The 26168-nt window shown below is 41.5% G+C and overlaps 1 protein-coding gene across 2 annotated transcripts; it reads left to right on the top strand.

The window, feature by feature from the left end:
* The first annotated feature begins 414 nt into the window (after positions 1-414).
* On the top strand, positions 415-26062 carry STT3A (STT3 oligosaccharyltransferase complex catalytic subunit A). Of its 2 annotated transcripts, XM_003417424.4 has the most exons (18): positions 415-545; positions 2631-2757; positions 3946-4006; positions 6384-6505; positions 6957-7102; positions 8784-8874; positions 10189-10295; positions 10868-11032; positions 12267-12447; positions 13275-13430; positions 14622-14713; positions 15598-15753; positions 16017-16205; positions 18639-18755; positions 18878-18980; positions 24008-24196; positions 25004-25119; positions 25783-26062. In XM_003417424.4, the coding sequence occupies exons 2-18, from the start codon at positions 2670-2672 to the stop codon at positions 25819-25821; spliced, it is 2118 nt and encodes a 705-aa protein (XP_003417472.1). In that variant the 5' UTR covers positions 415-545; positions 2631-2669; the 3' UTR covers positions 25822-26062. The 2 variants fall into 2 exon arrangements, with proteins under 2 accessions (XP_003417472.1, XP_023412842.1); XM_023557074.2 differs by lacking the exon at positions 2631-2757 and having other exon boundaries at positions 483-545.
* The last annotated feature ends 106 nt before the right edge of the window (positions 26063-26168 follow it).

Here is a 26168-nt window from a genome sequence, read left to right as displayed (position 1 = left end):
CTCCCTTAATCTTATATTAGATAACAGTCAATTTCTTCCTACCACCCCCCAAAAAAAATCCCCTGAAAAACGGGCACGATAGCCTTGTCCGCCATTTTTTTTTGGGGGGGGATTTGTACTTCCTTACTGTTTCCCGAGCTAGTCACGTGACTTCGGACACGGCCACCCCCCCCCCCCCCCATTGCGACTTCTTCCGGGTCCGCAGAGCGACACGTCACTGCTCGGCCCTCAACCAAACTGCTCGGAGCACGTTCTTTCTGCGTTCTTCGCTCTCACACGCGGGCCTATGACTGCTCGGCCGGAGCACATATCCCCGCCTCTAGACCTCTAAATGACACCTTTCTTGTCCAGTGAAAAATGGAGAGTGCGGTATTATTCCCGCCTCCGGTTATGACAGACAGTGACACAAGCCTATCGCCTTCTAGAAGTGCCGCATCGGCACTGAGCCGGCCAATGGGGAGCGGTGCCGGGCGCCGCCAGGTTTGTGTGCGCCGCTGAACCGATGGCAGAGGGCGCGGAGTAGATTCCTGAGAAACGGCGGCCAGGTGAGAAGGCGGTAGAAGCTGACTTGAGCATTAGCGGCAGTACAATCTAGAGCGTTGGTAGGGCTGAATGAAGTGCAGGCGGTCGGTCTCTAAAGGGAAGGAGCCGAGCTTGGGCCCTTGCAGGGGAGGGGGGGTGGGGACATCCTGGAATGGAAAGATGTGAACATCTGGGAAGGGAGAGTAGGGTGGAGAGTGGGATGGGGCTTACGTTTAGGCCAGGAGGGCATGGGGAACATTGGACTCGGGGCCTAGTCTCGCAGAGGAAAGGGCTTAGGATGCTGAGGCGGTGGGGTGTTCCGCGGTGGGTGTTGTCAGAGGTATTCTGTAAAGGTGGGAGGGGGACGGACCTGCAGGAGAGCAGAAGTGAGGGGCGTTGAGGGGCGCAGGGGTGTGAGAGGGTGTGGGAAGATGGCTAGGAAGTGTGGGGGGTAGGGAAGTTGCAGTCCTGGGAACTAGAACTAGGATGGGACAAGGATATCACAGCTTGCGGGTCACGTTTGAGGAGGAGAGCAGATGGTACGTGTTTTAAGACAGGTGTTTTTGCCCTTATTTGCTTTCCCCGTGCGTGAAAATTACCAGAGAGCACACGAGGAAAGCTCCCCTAGGGCCCTGCCCTAAATTACCAGCTTCTTCACTAAGCTTTCAGGTAGAAGTTCTAGTGCTCTCATTTTCTCTGCTGCCCTTCCAGGTGTGTGGCTTATACCAGCTCAGTGGTGTTAAATTTGTTTCCATCTTAGTCTTTCCATAGAACAGTCACAAACAAACCAGAGGCATGTAGCTGGATTGTGGGCTTCGGGAGTTAGGTGTTTATTATGGATGCAAGATAAGGGTTTCCTTTGGGATTATAATTAAAAACACATATGTAAAACTGGGAAACCGCTCTTCTGGGACAGTTAATTATGCAAAGATGCTTGACTTTCCAGGTTAGAAGATGAGAAAATATTCTTATGCCTTCCACCTTGCCCCGTGTTATCCCTCCCACCTTTTTTCTACAGTAACAGTGAAATAAATAAAGGTCAGGAGGATGCATATTATTATTTTTTTGTGCGTAATCTTGAACAGTGCTACCTATTCTTTATTGTATCCTTCATCATTTAGCCCGTGGCTAGTTTATGACTTAAGAAGGTAGAACTGTATTATACAGAAGTGGCTAACTTCCTGAGCATTTTATTTTATTCTATGCCCCACCTCCCTGACCGCCCAGCTTTCTCTGCTTCAGTGGGAAAAATTTATTTTCTCCGCCCTCCAGATTCTCATCTGGTGCCATGAGCCATCTCTGTGTCACGGAGCAGTCTTTTAAATTAGCAGTGTCAGTTACAGAGATGCCTAGAGACAGCTGATCGGAAGAGGGGCTAGATGGCAGCAGTGGTTACAGTGTGATATATAGGATTTGAAGTGTAGTGATCTCTGTATGTACGTTTCCCCATCTTTTTTAGCGCATGATTATAAATGGGTTAGTGAGCATTCATGCGCTTTAGTTGACCCTGCAACCCCACTGGAATTTGGAATAGAAGGAAGCTTGTAGCCAGTCAGTTGAAGCCTAAATTTAGGGCTGGAAATTGTGCTGATTCAGCTGTGACTTCTGTTTTTTCTGTTTCTGCTGTGACATCTATCCTCAATATTTATTCCTTCCTTTCTTTCATACCTTGCTGGCTTTTTCCAAGTGCTTTCTTGCTCCATTTTGTTATTTCTTTCTCTGTTTCTAATCTTATTGTATTTTATTTGCATCCCTTCTCCCTACCCTCTTTTTCCTATTCCTGTTTCTTCTTTACTTCTGTTGCACCATACTGTTGGCAATTGTGCTTATATATACGTGTTAGCTATGAGAGAGTGGGAAACGGAAATATGGGTGGTGAATTCTGATCACTCCTTTTTAGTCCTGACACATAGACCTGACTTGTGCCTACTTCCCTGCCAGTAGATCATACTTAAGACAAGGCTTAGGTGCTAGTATTTGCCCTGGCCCTCCTTGGTATATTGGCTAGCTCATGTCTCTTTCTGGTGCTCTGCCACCATAAAATATGAAAGTTAATTAGGTATTTAAAAGGCGTTCAGTATCCTATCGTCTTGACTTTTCCTTTTTAGCTGTTTGAGTGTCATCTATTGCCACCCATTGATGTCAAGATGACTAAGCTGGGATTTTTGCGGTTGTCCTATGAGAAGCAGGACACGCTTCTGAAGCTTCTCATTCTGTCAATGGCTGCTGTGTTATGTGAGTGTGCACCTGGGCCTCTCTCTTTGGGAATGGAAAGGAGAAAATTTTGAATTTGACGAGAAGGGCTTTTTAAAAAATACCTGGTTCATTTTCAACAGGTTATTATGCTTTCTTTTTACCATACCCTATCAGTATAATTTTGTGAAGGCAAAGTAAGCACAAGAAATGTAAAAGTAAGGGCTAGTGATCCCCTGGAAGAGAATGGCAGGCATGCTGTGCTAATTCTGTTTTCTCAGAGACCTGAAAGAGGTGCTGAGGACCCTTGGATACTGATTTTTGTAAAGGATAATTGTCCTCAATTTAGATGCCTACCTTAGTATTTATAAATATATGGAGCCCTGGTAGCGCGGTGGTCTGCAGATTGAATCCACCAGCTGCTCCAGAAAGTTGGCAATTGGAATCCACTAGCTACTCCTTGAAAACCGAATGGGGCAGTTCTCCTCTGTCCAACAGGGTTGCTGTGAGTCGATGGCAGTGGGTTTGGTTTATATGTATGTATATATCTATTTAATTTTATTGTGCTTTAGGTGAAACTTTACAGCACAAATTATCTTCTCATTTGAAAATTTTATACACAAATTGTTCAGTGACACTGGTTGCAGTCCCTGCAATGTGTCAGCACTCTACTCTTTTCCACCCACGATTCCCCATGTCCATCCAGTTTTCCTGTCCCTTCCTGCCTTCCTGTCTTTGCTTTTGGGCAGGTGTTGCCCGTTTGGTCTCGTATACTTCATTGAATTAAGAAGCACATTCCTCACGTGTGTACCTTAGTATTTTTGAAAGTCTCTTGAGAATTTTATTTTTTAGATTTCCTGGCTCTTTGTGAGTCATAAGTATAGTCTTGATTGCCTTACTTCTGAAGTTTACTCCAAGGTTAAGGTCAGTTTGGTAGGGATAGTAGTCAACATATATAAAAGGTGACCATGTAAGTTGAGTGAAGTGTTAGTAGGTGGATATAATGTTATAGGCCTTGTGTAAGTAGTTAAATGTGTCCTAGTAGGTAGGCAATACAGATGTCATTGTCAGGGGAAAGCGAAATTTGTTTCCTCCATGTGGGGAGGGATGGATAAATACCTTATTCAGGAATCATTTTGTATTTCCAGTGACCTCTTTACTGATAATAGTATTATCATTGCTCTTTCATTGCACATGGCCCTTAAAATGTTAACTCTCTGGTTTTTGCAGCTTTCTCCACTCGTCTCTTTGCTGTCCTGAGATTTGAAAGTGTTATCCATGAGTTTGATCCGTGAGTACCTTTGATTGGTCTGGTATGACTTCCTTTGGGGAGGGCCTTCAGGTTCATGGATTTCAGATTCAAATTTTAATTAGCTCTCAGTGATGGAGATGTGCTTTCAGCAAATTTAGGAGAAAAAACCCTGAAGTTTTCCAGAGGAGATAGTTTCTCCTTTGGAAACATTTTTGTTAGAATTGGCCAAGTGATTCTCTCAAACTCATAAAAAACGTGAGAGGCATTGCTGGTATGCGTGCCTCAAGGTCTGGGTTGGCTAAGGGAGGACTGGCTTCTCCACTTGGTCAGAAGTTAATGATGTACATCCAAGGAAATGGTCCTGGTGAGTATTTAAAATTCAAAAGAAAAACCACAAGTCATGAACTTGAGATCCCTAACACGGTGTTTTGTTGTTTTTTTTTTTCCTTTGAACAACTTATATGATAGGAATTGGGCTTATCAGTTAAGTTTTAAGGCGTTGAGGAAATTCGAAAGCTAGGAATTTGAGTAGAGTTTTTGTTAGATAAAACAGATATAGGTGAAGGTTTTCAGCAGTATTAATAGCTAACATTTACTGAGCATCCATTTTGTTCCAAGCACTTTTTCTTATTTCTTACAGATTATCTCTAAATCCTTATAGCAGCCCTATGAAACGTAGGTACTCTAATTCCCTTTTTACAGATGAGGAGAATGAGGCCCAGAGAGGCTGAATTGACTTATCCAAGGTTACACATTTAGTAAGTGGAGGAGCCAGGGTTTGAATCTAGTTTTTCTGACTCCAGAGACTAGTCTCTTAATCACTGTGTTATATTGCCTAAAGTTAGGACTTAATAAAAAATTGGGAGGGACAGAATTATAGGTTCTTTTTTTAAATTGTGGTAAAGTGTGTATAACAAGACACTTGCCATTTGAAGCATTCACAATTACAGATTCTTGAAGTATCATTGAAACCTTAAAAATAGCATGTTCAGCTTGTGAAGCATTAGTTCAAAGGCATAATACCTAACATATATTTGCAAATTTATCGTTTTGTGTAGACATTTGAAAGCACCTTGGAGACATGCAAGTATTTATTTTGAGGTCCCCAAAATCAGTTTATATTTTTTCTCCCAAATGAGGAGATTTATATCCTTTTGTCCCTTTGTCACCAGTCTGTTAAGGCTTCTTTGTCAGACTCTCTGAATGAACAAATACTGAGGGGAGGTGATCAGGGGAAGCGAGAATATCACTGTCTGTAATCACAGAGCGGGAAGGACTGTAAAGATCATGTGACTTGACACTTCATTTTGCAGAGGAGGAAACTGCAGCCCAGGGTGTTAGTGAGTTGCTTAAGATTTAGTGACATCTGGGACTAGAGCCCATGTTTCATTATCCTATTTCAGACCTATTTCCACTAACTTCTACTTGCTCTTTCTCCTCTTTCTCTCCTGTTGTTAGGTAAAGGACACAATTCTGACACATGTTGAGTGCCTGTTCCCCTTATTCTTCCTGTCTCTCTGACAGTTACCAAAATAACATTTGTCAGTGACAAATAGGACAGAGATTTCTGCTATCTGCTGCTTCTACTTATTTCCGCTCCTAAAACTTGACTGACCAAGGAGGAAATAGGGCTGGGAAGGGGATGAGGAGGGAGGGTGGTTAGTCATGATTATCTCTAGTAATTAAAGTGTCCTTAGCTTGAGACCCTTTTACTGATTTTTTCCCCCTTTCTTCCTTCAGAGAAGGGGTTACATAGCTTTGGACCTAAAGAACTATCTGTTTCCATGTATAGCTCTAAGCATTTTATCTCAGGAGTTTTTTGATCTACCACCATGCATGGTAGCATTCAGAAATACTTTAAATAACAATGTGAGTGGACTCATAAGTTTAAACTCTCATTAAGAAGTTAGTTTTGTGGATTAAAAAATTTTCGTCTTGTGTGTAACGCGAGCCTGAAATTATCCCTGTGTTCTTGCACATGGTGCAGAAATGCTCTTTTATATATTCCTGTCATTTGAAAGGAGCCAAAAATCCATTGTTGCCCACATCTCAGCTGTCTTTTCATTTGAGTGCTTGACTAGTCCTAATGCGTACCACATGGTGGTTTGGAATATCCTGCTTATTCCTTTGTCGTAATGTTAAGACTTCAGTTTCATTTCCTTATGAGAGAGGTGGTACTTTCATTGAGACAAGTGTGGCACTAGACGTGAGGAAACCTCTGGTAATGTAAGATGATTTTCGTGGTTGGCGTAATATTTGGTACCAAACCAAGTTTCATTAGAGTAACGGTTTAAGTGGGCCTTCTGGAAGAAGGGTCCTCAGTGACATAACCTGCAGTGCCAGATCTGCCGCAGATTGGCTCAGGTATCTGAGTGTGAAGAGGCGGAGACGCAAATCTTTTCCTTTCTTGCTGTAGATACTTTAATTATCGGACTACCCGGTTCCTGGCTGAGGAGGGGTTTTATAAATTCCATAACTGGTTTGATGACCGGGCCTGGTACCCTTTGGGACGAATCATTGGAGGAACAATTTACCCAGGTAAGGGGAACAGGATTTTTTTTTTTTTTTTTAAACATTTGTAGAGTGTTTTAAACAAATTGGTATTTGTATATTATAGAACAGTTTTTTTCATTTCAGTACGTTCGTTTTGAGACACTTGTAATTTTTATCCTGAGTACATGGGGTTGCCATGAGTCAGAATTGATTGGACAGAGACTAACAACAACAGCACAGATTGCTAAAAGTGGATCTTGTACAGATAGGAGAAATGGGTGGGACACTGGGAATGGGTGGTTTTTATACATCCTGGAAGTCTTCTTGAATCCTTAGGAGAGAAATTTGTAGGCCTCCTGTATTTGCTGTGTTAGTGTTTCTGGTGCTTTGTCCAGACCTGCATAGTTACTTTCTTGATAACTGGATTCACCTTCTGTCTGATGTAAGTTCCTTGTCTTACTAGGTCAGCCTAATGGAGTTTCTCTTCCTGTTACAGGCCTGATGATCACCTCTGCTGCAATCTACCATGTACTCCATTTTTTCCACATCACCATCGACATTCGGAATGTCTGTGTGTTCCTGGCCCCTCTCTTCTCTTCCTTCACCACCATCGTCACGTACCACCTCACCAAAGAGCTCAAGGTGAAGGATTTGGGGTGATAGGAGGCTTGGGAATGAATGTTGTTGACCTTCTCTAGTAGAGGCTAAAGGGTGGGGGATTGAGAACCTTGAGAAGGGCAGGGAGACAAAAAGGCAGCTTTTGCTGGGCAGAGTCATTGGATCCATTCTCACCCCTCCCTAGAATGTGTAGTTTTTTATCATTAGGAACTGTTTGTCCTTATGAGAGAACATTTGAAGATCAAATGTAAATTGCTACATCTAAAAGAAAACTTTTTTAAATGTACATGTAAGGTTTAGATTTTGAAGTCCTCACGATCTAAGGGAAGGAAGAAAAAAACGATGGGAAACTCTCCAGAGTGATTTGTTCTTTTCTCTTCTAGAAGTAAGCACTTAGCAATTGTTTGTTGTTTTTTTTTTTTACATTTACTTTAAAATTCTTAAACGGTTTGGTTTTATAGTGGATTCCATAGTGCTGACTCTCTTTCCGCATTTCAGCATTGCTGACCCTGTCTCCTTGGATGCTATTCTTAGGTTATAGTGTCAGGGAGATACCTGAGAGGTGATAAACTTTTAGGAGAACTTGGGAAATCTCATTTTAGTTTGGAGGCCACTTCAACCTTCTCCTTGCTGTCCTTGTCGCAGGCTTGACTCTTAGCAACAGAGAAGTCCTCACTCTTGGACTGTAGTTACGTTTTGTTACTTCTTTCTATTGAGCTCACAGACTGCCTGTAATAGTCCAACTTCATTCCTTCAACTCCCGGCACCTTCAGTCCGGGTAGGTAATCGCTCTCTTGGTCATCTAGTGCTGCTATAACAGAAATACCACAAGTGGATGGCTTTAACAAAGAAAAATTTATTTCTTCACAGTGAAGTAGGCTGAAAGTTCAAATTCAGGGTGTCAGCTCCATGGGAAGGCTTTCTTTCTCTGTCGGCCTTCTCGTCAGTGTTCCCCTGGACTAGGAGCTTCTCCACACAGGGACCCCAGGTCCAAAGGGCGTGCTCTGCTCCCAGCACTGCTTTCTTGGTGGTATGAGGCCTCCTCTCTCTGCTTGCTTTCGTTTCCTTTTATCTCTTGTAAGATAAAAGGTAGTGCAGGCCACACTCCCTCTTTACTTTCGATCAGGGCTATGACCTTAGTAACAGTGTTACAATCCTATCCTAATTCTCTTCAACATAAAATTACAGTCGTAAAATGGAGAACAACCACGCAATAGTGGGAATCATGGCCTAACCAAGTCGACACATATTTTTGGGGACATAATTCAATCTATGACAGTCACGTGCCTTTGTTGCCTTTTTAGCACAAATAATAATTCTTTTCCTTTGTCTGTCTTTGCATGACTTTCAGAGGTGTGACTAGTGTTCCTGTGATTTAGGGATAGTACTGGACCGATGAGCCTGGCACACTGACAGCCGAACAGCGCATTCTGGGGCAGTTTCTGGTGTGTGACAGCTCACCTAGTTTGTCTGTCTTCAGCATATATGTACTCAGTTTCAGATTTGATACCGTGACGGGGTGTTGGCTGTGAACTTTTTAGCTTTCTTGTGCTGTGAGCTTTCCCAGTCATCTTACACCTACCTTGGAAGTTGTTGAACTGTTCTCTGGGCCCAGTACAAACAGAATGGACTAGCTGGATCCTCTCCTCTGTGCTCTTATAGGTGTATTGGTGTTGATAACTCCCTACTGTCCCTCTTGTTATAGGATGCAGGAGCTGGGCTTCTTGCTGCTGCCATGATTGCTGTAGTTCCTGGGTATATCTCCCGGTCTGTGGCTGGCTCCTATGACAATGAAGGTAAGACTTCAAAGTAGATCTGTTCACTTTGCTATCCAATACAGCTTCATGGAGCACAGTAGAATCTGGGTTCAAATCTGTTGCTTAGCAGTAGCAAAAATGGTATCCGGGTGAGAAAAGTAGAAATGGCAAGGAAGGAAACCTTATATAAATTTATATTCTCTCCCTGGCATTCCGTTTAGAAAGGTAGCTGGTAATCTACAGGCGACTGGCTCGTTTCTAGACTCATAAAAGGAGAGTTAATTTTTAGTGTTGAAAGGCAGTATTGTTTTAACATTGTAATCATTTGCTTTCTTTTCCTAGATAAGGGCAGTGAATGTCTTTAAAACTGTAATGATTTCTTGGGCTTATTTTCAACTCAGCATATATTTATTGAAAGTTATTGACAAAACACAGTATTAACTATTATAGAGGTAGTTAATGAATACAGTTTTGTCGCCTTAGAATCTATTTAGGAAGGTAAATACGTACCTATAAAAATAACCCTAATAACAGTCAGATAATGTGTACCTATAAAAATAACCCTAAGAACAGTCAGCCAGATAGTAGTATGAGCCATACTATGAACTGAGTACTTTGGGAATGTGGGGAAAGGAGAGATTAATTCAGATTTGGGGATCAGGGAAGACTTTTTGGAAGTCCCTGAAGTTGGGACTTCATTAGGCAAATATTGAAAAGAAGGGCATTCAGGGTATAACGACCAGCTTGTGTTAAGATGTGGAGGCAGGATGGTGCATGATAGGATGGGATGTCTGTAGGGCTGTCCTAGTGGGGAATTTAGTTCTTGGAAAGAGCAATAATAATAATGGCCAGCACTTGCTAAGTGCTTACGGTATGCCAGGTACTGTTTGAAGTGCTTTACATGAATTAGTAACATTGCCTTCATAACAGTTTTATAAAGTAGGTACTGTTAATTGCTTTCTTTTTATAGGAACCTGAGACAGATAAAAATAATTTGCCTAAAATTATACCACTAACAGGTAATAAGGAGCCCTGGTGGTACAGTGGATAAAGCACTCGACTGCTAACTGAAAGGTGGGCAGTTCAAACCAACCAGCCACTCTGCGGAAGAAAGATGTGGCAGTCTGCTTCTGTAAAGATTTACAGTCTTGGAAACCCCATGGGGTGGTTCTACTCTGTCCTTTAAGGTTTCTGTGAGCCAGAATTGACTTACTGGCAACGAGTTCGTTTTTTTTTTTTTCCCATAGGTAGTAGATCTGAGATGGAAATTCGGGCAGTCCGATTCCAGTACAGTGTTCCTAACTACCATGTTAGCATGATCTGTTCTTGAATATTGGTGTGTTCTTTCTGCAGGGATTGCTATCTTTTGCATGCTGCTCACCTACTACATGTGGATCAAGGCAGTAAAGACTGGTTCCATCTACTGGGCGGCCAAGTGTGCCCTTGCTTATTTCTACATGGTAACTTTTCACTCCTTCCTTCCAGGAGTCTCTCTAAGTCTGTTGGGAGCAACTGATAGAAGTTGGAAGTAGTGCTTGGCCTTTGAATTCATTGACTAGAAGCTAGAAGTCTTTATTGTCTCTTGTCTCCACATAAAGCCTATTCTAAGGCAGGCATGGGTGTTCATTGTGTAATAGCAAGATAGAGATAATATTTTTAATTTTTAAAGTTCTTCAAATATTGTGTTTAAGTAAATATTGATTAGCCAACCTTCACTTGCACTTTCTTCCTTAGCTGCTTACATTTGCTCACCTTTCCTAGATGTCCCTAAATCCTCTGTGTGACCTTCAGAGTAGACTGATGTCTTATCTAGACTAACCTGCAGGGTTGAGGTCTCTTGTTATGTGATCAAGATTTCAGTAGCCACAGGGAGCAGGGGCTTAAATTATGGTAATGGGAGCCACTTGGAAGATATAAAGTTTGTAGTTGCTGTGGAGAGAGGTACTTTTATTAAGTCACAGGTGATGTCCTAGGGTAGAGTGGCATGGTCTGGAGGAGTGCTCAGAACCTGTTCTTCCCTGTCCTGTCCTAGGTCTCTTCATGGGGAGGCTATGTGTTCCTGATCAACTTGATCCCTCTCCATGTACTGGTGCTGATGCTCACAGGCCGCTTCTCCCACCGCATCTATGTGGCCTACTGCACGGTGTACTGCCTGGGCACCATTCTTTCCATGCAGATCTCCTTTGTGGGTTTCCAGGTGAGTCCTAGACTGAGTGGGTTAGTAGCTTCCTCCACTTTTCCTGAACAGCTCCAGATAGATTAATTGATCTTGAATTCTGATAGAAAGATGTAAACTTATCCTCAGCTCTGAACTTGGACTGCTTGTGTCAACTAAGGCAAGGGACTCACTGGCCAGTAAGTCGCCTTCAGGAATGTGTTACTATTTGCTCCATGAAATTTGAGATTAATGACTCTTACTCTGTCTTAGGTTTGTGGGAGGGGGGTGGATATTTTGGTTGAGCTGAGTTGATAACGCATGATCAAAGTTATTAATACTAGTCCTTTTTGATGTTGTGACCCCTAAATTTCTTACTGGGGTTCAATATAAGTCCTTTAGGAAGCAAAGCACAAACGTTTTAACCACATGACCCCATAGGGTTAACACAACTATTAAAACAGAGAATGTGGTATGTTTGATTTCTCATGCAAAATTCTCATAAAAGTGGAATCCTGCTTCAGAAGGTCAGCAAGTATTTCTTTCCTGATCACCTACTGTATGCACTTTATCAATCACTGTCAAATGTAAAAAAGCATAAACAATGGCCTTGGTTTTTAAGGAAGTTACAGACATATTGGGGGGAAGAAATCCACGAAGCCTATGGTATAGTGGTTCTGCAGATGTCGTTCCTGGACCACTAGCATCAGCATCATCTGGGAAGTTGTTGGAGATGTCCCACCACAAACCTACTGAATCAGAAACTCTTGGGATGGGGCCCACCAATCTGTTTCAAAAGGCTCTCCTCACTCCCAGCCTGTGATTGTGATACCCATTGGAGCTTGAGAACCATGGCATAAGGCAAAGAATGATTACGTGCTAGAGGAGATACAAAGTGCGGCAGAACATTCAGGAGGGAGTGGTCGATTCCGTTTTGGCAGATGAGGAGGAGATGGTCTTTGCATTGGGTCTTGAAGGATGAGAATTTCAGTGAATGGAAATGAAGGAAAAATTGCAATCCAGGCTAAGGAAATAGCCTGAGCAAAGGCCAGAGATGGATAATGATAGTATATGATATGCTTTTGGGAATGGCAAGTGATCTTTGGAAAATGTGGCAGGTAAATTAGAACCCCCTTAGAGTGGTGCTGATTTCATGGTGGCCTTAGAACTCATTTGACCCTTTGGTCTCAACTAGGTGAGGAAAATTCAGGTCTGGACTGGATCCATTCGTTTTTTTGCCTCTACATTATTTCCATAAATATGCTTTCACCTGCAGCCTGTTCTTTCATCAGAGCACATGGCAGCCTTTGGAGTCTTTGGTCTCTGCCAGATCCATGCCTTTGTGGATTACCTACGCAGCAAATTGAATCCACAGCAGTTTGAAGTTCTTTTCCGGAGCGTCATCTCTCTGGTAGGCTTTGTCCTTCTCACCGTGGGAGCTCTCCTCATGCTGACAGGTAGGGAAGACTCACGGTGTTTAGTATTAAATGCACATGGGTGTGGACATAGAATAAACTCCAAAAAGTCTGGGTATTTCCTGACCAAAGAAAAATGCTCTCTTTGCTTCCTGTTTCTCTTTTCATTTCAAGTATACAAAATACCACTTGTTCACATTCAGTTTGACACTGACCCTAACCATGTGAATTCAGCCTAGCAGAGACTGTTTTGTTAGAGCAGCTCCTAATCTCAGAGGAACCACACCTGGTGAAAGAACTTTGCCTTACCTTTCTAACCAATCTCTTCTTTATTTCTTACATATTGGTAGGGTGGGAGAAGTCTTAATGTTTGCTGTTCTCTACAACGTCGCATTCTCGTAACCCTTTATAGACTAAACCATGGCTGTCTAGTTTGGGCATGTCACATTTTCTCTCTTCTCCATTTTTGCCAGTTCTGCTTTTCAGAAGTGAGTTTGATTTTGCCCAAGTCTCTATGTATTGGCTAATTCAGAATAGCACTGGAAGACCAAGTTGACTTAGTTTCTGGAGTTGGCCTTGGACTCACCAGATTTGACTTAAGACCCTTCCAGGAGGCATGTCTGCCTCCATTCTTCTGAGTTTTACATGCAGCCTGACTTTTTTCTGCTGGCTGTGCTGATAAAAAAGGCTCTCAAGTTTCAAAGAAAGGAAGGAGTAGACCTCTGAAAGTATTGGTGGCATTTAAACAAAAACTTAGCCCTTCTTTTGTTTCTGAGAATCTTCTTAAAATGGAAAGCTGTGATTAGTTAGGAATAGATGTTAGTTTGTTTCTGGAGTGTTGGTGAAATATGTGTTGTCTTTGCTGCCAGGAAAAATCTCTCCCTGGACGGGGCGTTTCTACTCACTGCTGGATCCTTCATATGCTAAGAACAACATCCCCATCATTGCATCTGTGTCCGAGCATCAGCCCACGACCTGGTCCTCATACTATTTTGATCTGCAGCTCCTTGTCTTCATGTTTCCAGGTCTGTGTTCCGATGTGGCCCGCTTCGTGATGATCACCATTTCATTCAGAATACTTCAACTACCCTTATCCATGTTGTTGTTTGTCCGTTTATCCTACGCAGTATGAAGGATGGCTAAGCACGTTTTTCTAATATTTGAAGCAGAGTAGAAGTCAGAAGCCTAACAGTTGTAGATACTGGCAAGTTCAAAGCCTCATAGTTAATCCTGTTTGTTTTTGTCATAATTTAAAAGTCAACTCTAATTTTTATTAAAAAAATTTTTTGTAAAGTACTTCTAGCGTTCTGCCCTCTCCCCATTCCCCTTCTACACACACAGACAGACAGACACACACACTGTCACTCATTGCTCCTCTTGGCAGTATGGAAGTTCCTGATTAGGCATAACTGATTGTAAATTGTAAAACCTCTTTGTCAAAGAATCTCCTAGCTAATCCAGAAATTCTAAAATCCAAATTTTAGAATTTACTGGTGGTAGTGGTCTTTTTCTCTTATAAAATAACTTAGTTATTTTAAATCAAACCAAACCCAGTGCCGTCAAGTCGATTCCATATGAGTCGGAATCGACTCGACGGCCTTGGGTTTGGTTTGGTTTTAATAACTTAATTATTTTTATTATTGTTATTGTGAAAGGAATTTATTCCAAAAACTATAGACAAGTGAAAAAGAAAAAGGTAAAAATTTTAGACATTCTCACCACCCATCTGTAGCCACGTTTTGGTGTATAGTCATCCAGTTATTTAATGAATAAAAATGAGATCATACAGTTTTCTTCCTTGATTTTTTTTTTTACGTCATAAAAAAATCACAGTAATTTTCTGTCATTTAGAATTACTTTATGGTAATAATATTTAAGATATATATTTTCAAGAAGAGGCAAATGGTCTATAATCTCATAGAGCAGTATTTTAATTAGTAGTATATATTCCGTTTTATAAATATAATAAACCAGTGCCTTACTGTTGGACATTTAGGTTGTTTCTAATTTTTTGCCATTTTAAAGAGTGCTGTAGCACACATCTTAGGATCTCAGTCTTTGCATGTGTCTGTGATTGTTTTTTCAGGATAAATTCCGGGAAGTGAAATTGCTGGGGTAAATTTGTGGAATCACCCACACATATAGTGAAGATGCTTTTTGTTGTAGGTTTCTACCTACAGGGCTCAGCTGCTTACTTCTCCTTCCCTCTTTTGTAGTTGGCCTGTATTACTGCTTTAGCAACCTGTCGGATGCCCGGATTTTTATCATCATGTATGGTGTGACCAGCATGTACTTTTCAGCTGTTATGGTGAGAAATGCCCCCAGTCCTAGCACACCTTTCCCTCCTTAATTCTGAGGTGCTTTTTCCTGCCTGGCATGATTCAGAAAGTACTGATGGTTGTGCAGATGGTTCCCTCTGAGCATTTGAGAGGCTGAGTTGTAAAAGCTGCCAGATAGTGTTGATCCTTCCCAGGAATGTAGGAGACACATGTACATTCTGGTTGTGGGCTTACCTCTCTTGGATTCATAATGTTGTGATACAGAGGCTCTTTGGCACTTTGTTGCGAAGAATGTGACCCCAGGCGTGTTACTTCCCCTCTCCTTTTCAGTGTCTTTTAAAGGGAGATGTTTTTTCTTGAAGCTCTTACCCAGTGCCAGATTATTAAAAAACAGAAGGGATTTTCTATATTGTAGTAAGACATTGGAGTCCCTGGATGGTACAAACTGTTAACATGCTCCACTGCTGACCAGAAGGTTGGAAGTTGGAGTCTACCCAGAGGCACCTCGGAAGAAAGGCCTGGTGATCTACTTACAAAAAATCAGCCATCGAAAACTCTATGGAGCACAGTACTACTCTGACACACATGGGGTCACCATAAGTTGGAGTCCACTTGAGGGCAACTGATTTAGTAAGACAGTGTGTTACAAACTGTTTTGATCCTTAGAGTTAAAAAATACATCTTGTATCATTATTCAGAATACACATATAGGAAGTATATAACTGAAAGCAGTTTTAAAACATACGTACTTCCATTACTTTAAATGCATCAAGTATATTCTGTTTTTTTCCAGTTCATTGAAAAATCATGTTGGTTGAAACCCCCTAAATTGATGTCACGATCTACTAATAAGTTGCAGCCTGTAATTTGTAAAACACTGATTAGAATGCGATCATGCCTCTGTCTCTTTTAGGTTCGTCTAATGCTAGTATTGGCGCCTGTCATGTGCATTCTTTCTGGCATTGGAGTCTCCCAGGTGCTGTCCACGTACATGAAGAATCTGGATATAAGTCGTCCAGACAAGAAGAGCAAGAAGCAACAGGATTCTACCTACCCTATTAAGAATGAAGTAAGAATCAAGCAATGCTAAGAACAGGCTTGGGAGACTCTTGTGAGTGTTTGTGTGTGTGTGTGTGTGTGTGTGCATGTGCACACAAGCATGTAAAGTTTTTTGGGCCGGGAAGTAGAGAGCTGTCATTAATGGTCATAATTAAACAGTCATACTTATATAGCCCCTGACTTGTTTTGATTCATCTCATCTTTATTAATGTGAGAAACTGTCCTGTGTTGTGTAAATCTAGTTGGCTTACTACACAATTCTTCTTTGTTTAGGTGGCAAGTGGGATGATCTTGGTCATGGCTTTCTTTCTCATCACCTACACCTTTCATTCAACCTGGGTGACCAGCGAGGCCTACTCTTCGCCCTCTATCGTGCTGTCTGCCCGGGGTGGGGATGGCAGTAGGATCATTTTTGATGACTTCCGAGAAGCATACTATTGGCTTCGTCACAATACACCAGAGGTGAAGATTTGGGAGTCGTGGGGAAGAAGGGAAGGGGGAGACATTTGATGTTATAGTAAGTCATATAGCTTTTAGATGGTTGCAAAACTTGGATAAATTGCAACTATAGAACTCTGCTCTTGAAAGATCCTTAAAGGCCCTGTAGCCAATCTCTACACAATTTAGGGATTTCATCGATAGTGACCTTACTCTGAAGGAGCCCTGGTGCACAATGGGTAAAAGCTCTTGGCTGCCACCCGAAAGGTCAGCAGCTTGAACCCAGCAGCCTCTCCGAGGGAGAAAGGTGTGGCATTCTGCTTCCGTAGACATTAACAGCCTCAGAAACCCTACGGGATCTCTGTGAGTTGGAATCGACTTGGTGGCAGTGGGTTTTCTGATAATCATCTGGACTCTGCCTGGACATTTGTGTTGACAGGATGTGATTTTTTTTTTTTTTTAATAATTTTTATTGAGCTTCAAGTGAATGTTTGCAAATCAAGTCAGTCTGTCACATATAAGCTTATGTACACCTTACTCCATACTCCCACTTGCTCTCCTCCTAATGAGTCAGCCCTTCCAGTTTCTCCTTTCATGACTGTTTTGCCAGCTTCCAACCCTATCTACCCTTCCATCCCCCCTCCAGACAGGAGATGCCAACAGTCTCAAGTGTCCACCTGATACAAGTAGCTCACTCTTCATCAGCATCTCTCTCCTACCCACTGTCCAGTCCCTTCCATGTCTGATGAGTTGTCTTCGGGAATGGTTCCTGTCCTGTGCCAACAGAAGGTTTGGGGACCATGACCGCCGGGATTCCTCTAGTCTCAGTCAGACCATTAAGTATGGTCTTTTTGTGAGAATTTGGTGTCTGCATCCCACTGATCTCCTGCTCCCTCAGGGGTTCTCTGTTGTGCTCCCTGTCAGGGCAGTCATCGGTTGTAGCCAGGCACCAACTAATTCTTCTGGTCTCAGGATGATGTAAGTCTCTGGTTCATGTGGCCCTTTCTGTCTCTTGGGCTCATAGTTATTGTGTGACCTTGGTGTTCTTCATTCTCCTTTGATCCAGGTGGCTTGAGACGAATTGATGCATCTTAGATGGCCACTTTTTAGCATTTAAGACCCCAGATGCCACACTTCAAAGTGGGATGCAGAATATTTTCATAATAGTATTATTTTGCCAATTGACTTAGAAGTCCCCTTAAGCCATAGTCCCCAAACCCCCGCCCTTGCTCCGCTGACCTTTGAAGCATTCAGTTTATCCTGGAAACTTCTTTGCTTTTGGTCCAGTCCATTTGAGCTGACCTTCTGTGTATTGAGTATTGTCCTTCCCTTCACCTAAAGCAGTTCTTATCTACTAACTAATCAGTAAATAACCCTCTCCCACCCTCCCTCCCCTACCCCTTGTAACCACAAAAGTATGTGTTCTTCTCAGTTTATACTATTTCTCAAGATCTTATAATGGTGGTTTTATACAATATTTGTCCTTTTGCCTCCAACTAATTTCGCTCAGCATAATGCCTTCCAGGTTCCTCCATGTTGTGAAATGTTTCACAGATTCGTCACTGTTCTTTGACAGGATGTGATTTTATCATAAGATGGACCATCCCAATTATAAAAGCTCTTCTTAAAAGAAGAAAAAAGTTAAGTAATACACGTTCATTGTGGGAAATTCAGAAAATAGAAGAAAAAAGATAAATCTGTAAGAGATCACCTAATGAAAACCACTTTTAGCAGTTTATATCTTTGAGAATCTAAAGTGATTAGCTTTCCCTTGCAATAGTTATTGGGAATGTTAGGTGCCATCAAGTCGATTTTGACTCATCGCGACTCTGCGTGACAGACCAGAACTGCCCCATAGGGTTCTCTAGGCTGTAATCTTTATGGGAGTAGATTGCAGGCCTTTCTCCCGCAGAACCACTGGGTGGGTTCTAACGCCAACCTTTTAACTAACAGTTGAGTGTTTACCCATCACATCACCAGGGCTCGTTCTACTGGGACTAGCGCTTTTACATCAGATATTTTAGGAGTCAAACTTGAAGAACTTTAATCCTTGTCCATCGTATTCTATGATTTGTGTTTTCCCCCTGCCCTTATCATAACTGATTTTTGTGATAATATTAAAAAGTCGTTTTATTTAATAAAATTATCTGATGCTATTGGGCTGTTTATTTGGAAATATTGCACAGCCTCTTACATTATGCTTGTTTATATAAAGTGAGTTTGGAGGGAAGTATTGGGGATACTGAATTGTCTAATTTATACCAAGACTTGGCGATCGTGTGTAAATGCAGGACCAGGTGCAGAGATCTATCTTTGGTAAAGTGTGCGTTACTCTGTGAAGAAGCTGATTTAATTGGCCATGCCTCAATTCTTATCAGTCAAAGATGCCCGTTCTCTCCTTGCATTTGCTTTTTGACGACAGCAAGTACCCCTTATTTCCATTTCCCATTCTTTCAGGATGCAAAGGTCATGTCATGGTGGGATTATGGCTACCAGATTACAGCTATGGCGAATCGGACAATTTTAGTGGACAACAACACGTGGAATAATACCCACATTTCTCGAGTCGGGCAGGTGAGGTGAAGTGTATTTGTGTTTTGAGTGTTCGGTGCGTAAAGTCTAGTGGGAAATATTCTTCCCTGGGGGAATCATATGACCTGGGATTTGCTCTGAGAAACATGCATTTATTTTTCTAGGCAATGGCATCCACAGAAGAAAAAGCCTATGAGATCATGAGGGAGCTTGACGTCAGCTATGTTTTGGTCATTTTCGGAGGCCTCACTGGCTATTCTTCTGATGGTAATGTACTGGTCTCTGTGTCTAGCTAGAGAGCTTAGATTGTAAGAAAACTAGACGAATCTCCTATCTCTCTTGCCTTTTACTAACATCAAGATATTTTCTCAGTTGGGGCAGTTTCTAAGTATTGCAACTTGAAGCTCATTACTTTTTTTTTTTTTGATTTAATTTAAAGGCTTTTATTTTCTTTCTCCAGGTAGGAAGGTTACAAAGTTAGAAATTTTACACAGACCTAATAATCCTTGATTGTTCAGAGAAATGGGCACAGGCTTTTCAACTCTGGATAGTCCTCAAACTGAGCACAGAGTAGCCCTAGTGGGAGTTGCTTGGAGATTATGCTATACTTTTGGATTGTTGAAAACATGATGATTTGACAATTACTCTGATCTAACTATGAAAGCTAGATTTTTTTTTTAAAGGAGTAAAAAATAACCAGTTACTGTTGTGTCAATGCAGACTCATGGCGACTTCATTTGTGTCAGAATAGAACTGTGCTTCGTAGGCTTTTGTTTTTTTTTTTAGTAACAATTTTATTGGTATAATTCACATAAAATCCACTCATTTAAAGTGTACAATTCAGTGGTTTTTAGTGTATTCATAAAGTTGTGCAACTATTGTTAGATGCTGTCAAGTTAGTTTTGACTCATAACAACCCTGTGTGACAGAACTGCCCCAGCTGTTTTTTTTAAATAATTATATTTTGTTGTTGCTGAGAATATATACAACAGAACATACACCAATTCAACAATTTTTACATGTACAGTTCAGTGACATTGATTACATTCTTTGAGTTGTACAACTGTTCTCACCCTCCTTTTCTGAGTTGTTGCTCAGAAACTCACTGCCCCCTAAGGTTCCTACCTGATCTTTTGAGTTGCTGTTGTCAATTGATCCCATCTAGATAGATCTTAAAAGAGCTCAGTGCTCAAGGCAGACATTATTTACTAGTTAAGCTATTGTTTGGTTTTGAGAAGACTTTGGGGAACATTTTTTACTTAAGGTTGAAAGATTATCTCAGGGCAGTAGTTTAGGAAGTTCATCCAGCCTCTGTGGCTCCAGAAAACCTGGATTTCATTAGGGTATGAAATTCTATTCTGCATTTTCCCCCTTTTGAACAAGGTTCTATAGAATCTTTGATCAAACCATAGGGTTTTCTAGACTGTAGCCTTTATGGGAGCAGATTGCCAGGTCTTCCACAGAACCACTGGGTGGTTTCAAACTGCCAACCTTTTGGCTAGCAGCCTAGTTCTTAACCATGGGGCCACCAGGGCTCCTCTGTAGGGTTTTCATTGGCTAAGTTTTTGGAAGTAGATCATCAGGCCTTTCTTCTGAGATGCCTCTGGGTAGACTCGAACCTTCAACCTTTTGGTTAGCAACTGAGTGCATTAACTGTTTGCACCACCCAGAGACTCCTTTAAAGAAGGTTGTTTTGTGCCAGTGAGTCAGTTCTGACTCATAGCGACCCGTAGGACCGGGTAGTACTGCCCTGTAGGATTTCCTAGGTTATAATCTTTGTGGGAGCAGATCACCAGTCTTTCCTCCGGTGGAGCAGCTGGTGGGTTCAAACCACTGATTTTTCTGTTAGCAGCTGAGCATTTAAGCGTTGCGCCACCAGAGTTGAGCCATCAAAACAAAAGTGCAAAGCACTGTCAACTATCTAGACCCATGAAAATCACAGAAGATGACAGTACTGATTTTTTTTCTCATATTGAGTGTATTTCTCAAGATCAAGTTGTTAGACTTTATTACGTAGGAATTCTGAAGAATTTGAGAGATGCCGTGCAATCAAAAAAGCGAAAGGAATGAACGCAGAGCCTAGAGGTGATTATTAGTATTATTTAATCCTGATAACATTCCAGCGGGTGCCTTCTGTGAATAATTTTGACATTTTAAAAACATACATACACTCCTAGGCACACATATATGCACACACACAAATACACACACACATACACATGAAAGACACACACATAGGTGCCTAAAAAAAAAAACGATTTCCTTGATCATCCTCCCTCCCCCAACTTATCTGCAGTCATTATTCTTGACTGTAGATCACTTCTGGCTCTTTCAAAAATTTAAATCTACTCTAAAAGAATAAAGATTTGCCTCTCCTGAGTTTACAAAAATAAAAACATAAATTGGGCTCTGAAGGCATTTCCAAATGAGAATTCCAAAATGTCTTGGGCATTTTTATGCTAAATGATACACGCTCCAAAAATGACATTTTCTAAGGGGGTTAAACAGGCATTTGCTTATAAAAATTCAGTTTGTATTTATGTTTCTGGAATGTCCCGAATTTAGCTTCCTTTGAATGTTAGGACAAGATTTTGCCCTTTTGCAAGTCATGTTTATTTCATGTTAATAAATTTCTATTAAATGCTTACTTGAATCTACATTAATATATTTAGATCTGATTGTAGTCTAGGTTGTCTTATACCAGGGTATGATACAGTATTACGCTTCTTTAGCTTTTTTTATTTTGTAGCCTACATCTTTGAACAGAAGGGCCTCTTCCACATAATTTGTTGCTTTCCACTCCCCCGTACTTAAAGCTTGCCAGGTTTTTGCTTCAGACACATCTGTTAGGAAGCTACAATACACAGGTCTGTGATAGCTGAGCTGGTTCTCAGGAGTTTTGTTTTCGGTTGTGTTTCTGGCTGGGTGGCCTGGCCAAGTCATTTAATCTTGTGTCTCAGTTTGTCCATCTTTAAGATGAAGGTGAAAGTGCAGACCCTACATGAGGATAGTAATATTATTTATTGGATGCTTCGTGACAGGCAGTATAGTCAGTTCTTGTTGTGCTCTCACTCATGTAATACCATAGCAGCCCTAGTGTTGTAGATAGTCTTATTTTTCTAATTTGATAGATTTGGAAACTGAAGCACAGAGAGGTTAAGTAACTTACCCAAGGTCACTCAGCTAGAACTGACAGTGCTGGAATTCCAGCCTAGGCAGTTTTGATCCAGAGTCTGTGCTCATAACCACTGTGATACCCCCTGAAACCATTTGCAGTAGTATAGTAGGAACCTTATTCTTCTGGGTCTGTAATACTTTAAAAAAATTTTTTTTAATTATTGTGCTTTCAGTAAAAGTTTGCAAATCAATTCAGTCTCTCATACAAAAACTTAAAAATACCTTGCTATGTACTTCTAGCTGGTCTCCCCCTAATGAAACAGCACGCTTCTCTCCACCCTGTATTTCCCGTGTCCGTTCAACCAGCTCCTGTCCCCCTCTGCCTTTTCATCTCTTATCTAGACAGGAGATGCCCACATATTCTCATGTGTCTACTAAAGCCAAGAAGCTCACTCCTCACCAGTATTGTTTTCTGTCTTATAGTCCAGTCCAGTCCCTGCCTGAATAGTTGGCTTCAGGAATGGTTTCGGTCTTGGGCTAACAAAGGGCCCGGGGACCATGACCTCTGGGGTCCCTCTAGTCTCAGTCAGACCATTAAACCTCGTCTTTTTATGAGAATTTGAGGTCTGCATCCCACTGTTCTCCTGCTCCATCAGGGATTCTCTGTTGTTTTCCCTGTCAGGGCAAGTCATCGGTTGTAGCTGGGCACTGTCTACTTCTTCTGGTCTCAGGCTGATGTAGTTTCTGATTTACGTGGCCCTTTCTGTCTCTTGGGCTCATCTTTACCTTATGTCTTTGGTGTTCTTCATTCTCCTTTGCTCCAGGCAGGTGAGACCAATTGATGCATCTTAGATGGCCGCTTGCTAGCATTTAAGACCCCAGACACCACTCACTGAAGTGGGATGTGGACCGTTTTCTTAATACATTTTGTTATGCCAACTGACCTAGATGTCCCCTGAAACCATAGTCCCCCAAACCACTGTCCCTGCTGAGTAATACTTTTTATATTAGCCATTTAGTGAATCATATAGCAAACTGATTTCCCCAAAGCCTGTGGTTAGGTGGAGGCAATACAGAGAGTGACATATTCTAAGAAAATATCCTGAGTTGATGGTGGTATCAATATCAGTGGAACCTGATAGTGTGTTTGACATGGAAATGTTAACTTCTCATATATATGCTTCGGCAGGTTTATAACTTCTCAGCTGTCTGTCTTTGTGGGTCCCTGTGTTTTTGGTAAAGCTGCTACTCTCTAGATCAGTGCTGTCCATAGAAATATAATGAGAACCACATACGTAATTTTAAGTCCTCTAGTAGCCACATTAAAATACATAAAAAAGAAACAGGTGAAATTAATTTTAATAATTTTACTTAGCTGAATATACCCAAAACATTATTATTTAACATGTAATCAATATTAAAAAAATTACTGATATTTTACCTACTTTTTTTTGTTTGTATTGGGCGAAGGCTTAGAAATCTGCATGTATTTTATACTCACAACACGCCTTAATTTGGTCTCTGCATTTCACGTGCTCAGCAGTCACTACATTGGACAGTTCAGCCCCAGTGAATACTTAGGACTAAGGAACCCTGGTGGCATAATAGTTAAGTGTTGGGCTGCTAACCAAAAGTTGGTGCTTCCATCCCACCCAGTGGCTCCGAGGGAGAAAAGACCTAGTGATCTGTTCCTGTAAAAATTACACCCTGGAAAACCCAGTAGGTAGTTCTACTCTGTCACATTGGAACGCAATGAGTTAAAAATCAACTCGACAGCACCTAACAACAATACTTACGACTAATTTCAGTTGTGGCTTAAGCCTGGACAAGTAATAATAAGGTTTCAGGAGTCTAATCTATAGGAAAAGTTGTACATTTTGAGGAAAAGACTTGTGTCCACACATTGTCAGGGCTTTGAAACATAGTATCCTCTCTTTCCTATTTTTGCAAATTAGACTTAAAAGGTACCATTCTCGATTAGAAAAATATCTTGAGAAATTTCCTTATAGTGACCTTTTCCTTAGGTGATTTAGCTCCCGCAACCTTGGTGATACAGCAGTTTTTTTTTTTTTTTTTTTAATTCATTTTTCGTTGTTTAGAGTATACACAGCAGAACATTCACCAATTGAGCAATTTCTACAGGTACGATCCAGTGAGCAGTTTCTTTTTATTCCTAGATATCAACAAGTTTCTGTGGATGGTCCGGATTGGAGGCAGCACAGACACAGGCAAACATATCAAGGAGCACGACTACTATACTCCAACTGGGGAGTTCCGTGTGGACCGTGAAGGCTCTCCAGTGCTGCTCAACTGCCTCATGTACAAGATGTGTTACTACCGCTTTGGGCAGGTCTACACAGAAGCCAGTGAGTGACTCATGATTGTGTCAGTAACAGCAGTAACAGCACTGATAGCCAACACTCATAGAATGTGTCTCCCCTGTGCGAGGCACAGCTGTTAACTGGTTTAGTCCTCACAGCAACCCGAAAGGCAGATACTGTTATTATTCTCACTTTAGACGTGAGGAAATTGAATTACAAATAGGTTAAGTAACTTCCCAAAGTCACACAGCTTGTGACAGAGCCAGGATTTAAAGTCAGGGATTCTGGCTTCAGATTCTGTGCTTTCAACACTACTTTTTATTGCCTCTCAATAAAGGGCATTGTAAAGGGGAATGGAATGAAGGGGGATGGAATGAGACAAAGGACTTTCAGTTCTTCAGATGACTAGTTTGAGAGTAATTTGATCAGGTCAGGTCTTTTCCTTCTGACTTTAATTTCTTGGTTCTGTACTAGGGAGAATTTCTGAAGTGGATTCAGGCCTTTGATCGCTGCTAGTTTTTCTCTGCCCTATGGAAAGGTTACTAGTAGGTCCTGGAGGCCTCTGGATGACAGTCCTCAGGAATAGAGGGGCTTGGGTGTCAGCTACTATCTCGTAGAAGAGATAAGCTCCATGGCTCCACCAGGCATCATCTTGGAGAGATTGTGAGTTAGGCTAACACTTGATTTGCTCTTCCTACCTGACATCCTCTTCTGCACATCTTACTCTCCAACCAAACTACTGACTGAGGAATAGCAGGCCAATTAGTAGCTGATGTACTGGATTGATTTACCATCTCCTTAGGAAATCAGCACTGTATAAAGACGTGTGATTCCTTTTTTGGCCCCCTCTAGAGCGTCCACCAGGCTTTGACCGTGTCCGAAATGCTGAGATTGGGAATAAAGACTTTGAGCTTGATGTCTTGGAGGAAGCATACACCACAGAACATTGGCTGGTGAGAATATACAAGGTGAGCACATGGTACCCGATCTCAGAAAGCAGCTCTTGTGTTTGCAGAGTGGTTCTGATGCTTGAAAGATGGGACATGTAATTTCTCACATAGGAACGTATCTAATGACACCTGTGCCTGAAAAGTAGCTTGTAACTTAGAATTCTACAGTCTTTGTTTTAGATTGTTCTTTAACGTCCCATTTTGCTGTCATTTTAGTAGTTGCTCCAGTGATATTTTTGTAGTTCGGGCTTGACTCAGTCTGTTCCAGTGATTAACAGGCCTGGGGTGGGGCGGAAGAAAGTGTGTGCATCTGTGTTTTCAAACTACGTTTTCTTCTCTCCCACTGAAGAATTGATGCTATAGAGAGCCATATAGTAGCGTGCAAAAAAAAAAAAAAAAATTTTTTTTTTTTTTTTTTTTTTGTGTGTCTCTTGCAGAAGAAAAGATTGAAAATCCTTGGTTATTTGGAGGGTAGATTGTTTACACTGTTCCTCAAGAGGGACTCCAAAAGGCTACGCAGAGAGTCACTAGCCTCTAACCAGTGCTGGTTCAGTCACAAAGCCAAACCAGGCAGCAGTATCCAGCATAAGCCCTTCCCCTCGGGTGAACCTAGCTTAGTGGCAAAGCTTTCCTCAAAGTTGAGCTGACTCAAGATCCTAACCTGACATTTTTATATTGCAGGTAAAGGATCTGGATAATCGAGGCTTGTCAAGGACATAAATGTCACATCACGGCCAGCTGAGTTATGCCTCACACTGAGTGCGTCGTGTTTAGGACGCTGAAGATGTTTTTTATATGCAGTTTATAAGACCAGAGCACGATGTGATTAAACTTGTCTGGAAGTTTTGCCCACGGCAGTAAGGGCTGGGCCAAATGAAATGGTTTTTATAATTCTGAGCAGGTTACCAAATGAAATGCCATGGCTTTACTTTGGTCAATTAAAGGGGAGATTTTTTAAAAATGTGCCTTATTTGTTTTGACTTATGGTGACTGACTTCAGGAAGGCTGATAGGAGAAGACAGTGACCGTCTCCATGCCCTTAGCTCCCTAAATGAGCCAAGTAGGTA

Source organism: Loxodonta africana, chromosome 15, assembly GCF_030014295.1.
Source record: "Loxodonta africana isolate mLoxAfr1 chromosome 15, mLoxAfr1.hap2, whole genome shotgun sequence".
Taxonomy (NCBI): domain Eukaryota; kingdom Metazoa; phylum Chordata; class Mammalia; order Proboscidea; family Elephantidae; genus Loxodonta; species Loxodonta africana.
This window is presented reverse-complemented; position numbering and strand designations above follow the sequence as displayed.

Coding starts and splice junctions, on each gene's coding strand:
- STT3A (XM_003417424.4), top strand. CDS start 2,670: ATGACTAAGCTGGGATTTTTGCGGTTGTCCTATGAGAAGCAGGACACG. Junction 14,714..15,597: donor TGTACTTTTCAGCTGTTATG/GTGAGAAATGCC, acceptor TGTCTCTTTTAG/GTTCGTCTAATGCTAGTATT. Junction 18,981..24,007: donor CACTGGCTATTCTTCTGATG/GTAATGTACTGG, acceptor TTTTATTCCTAG/ATATCAACAAGTTTCTGTGG.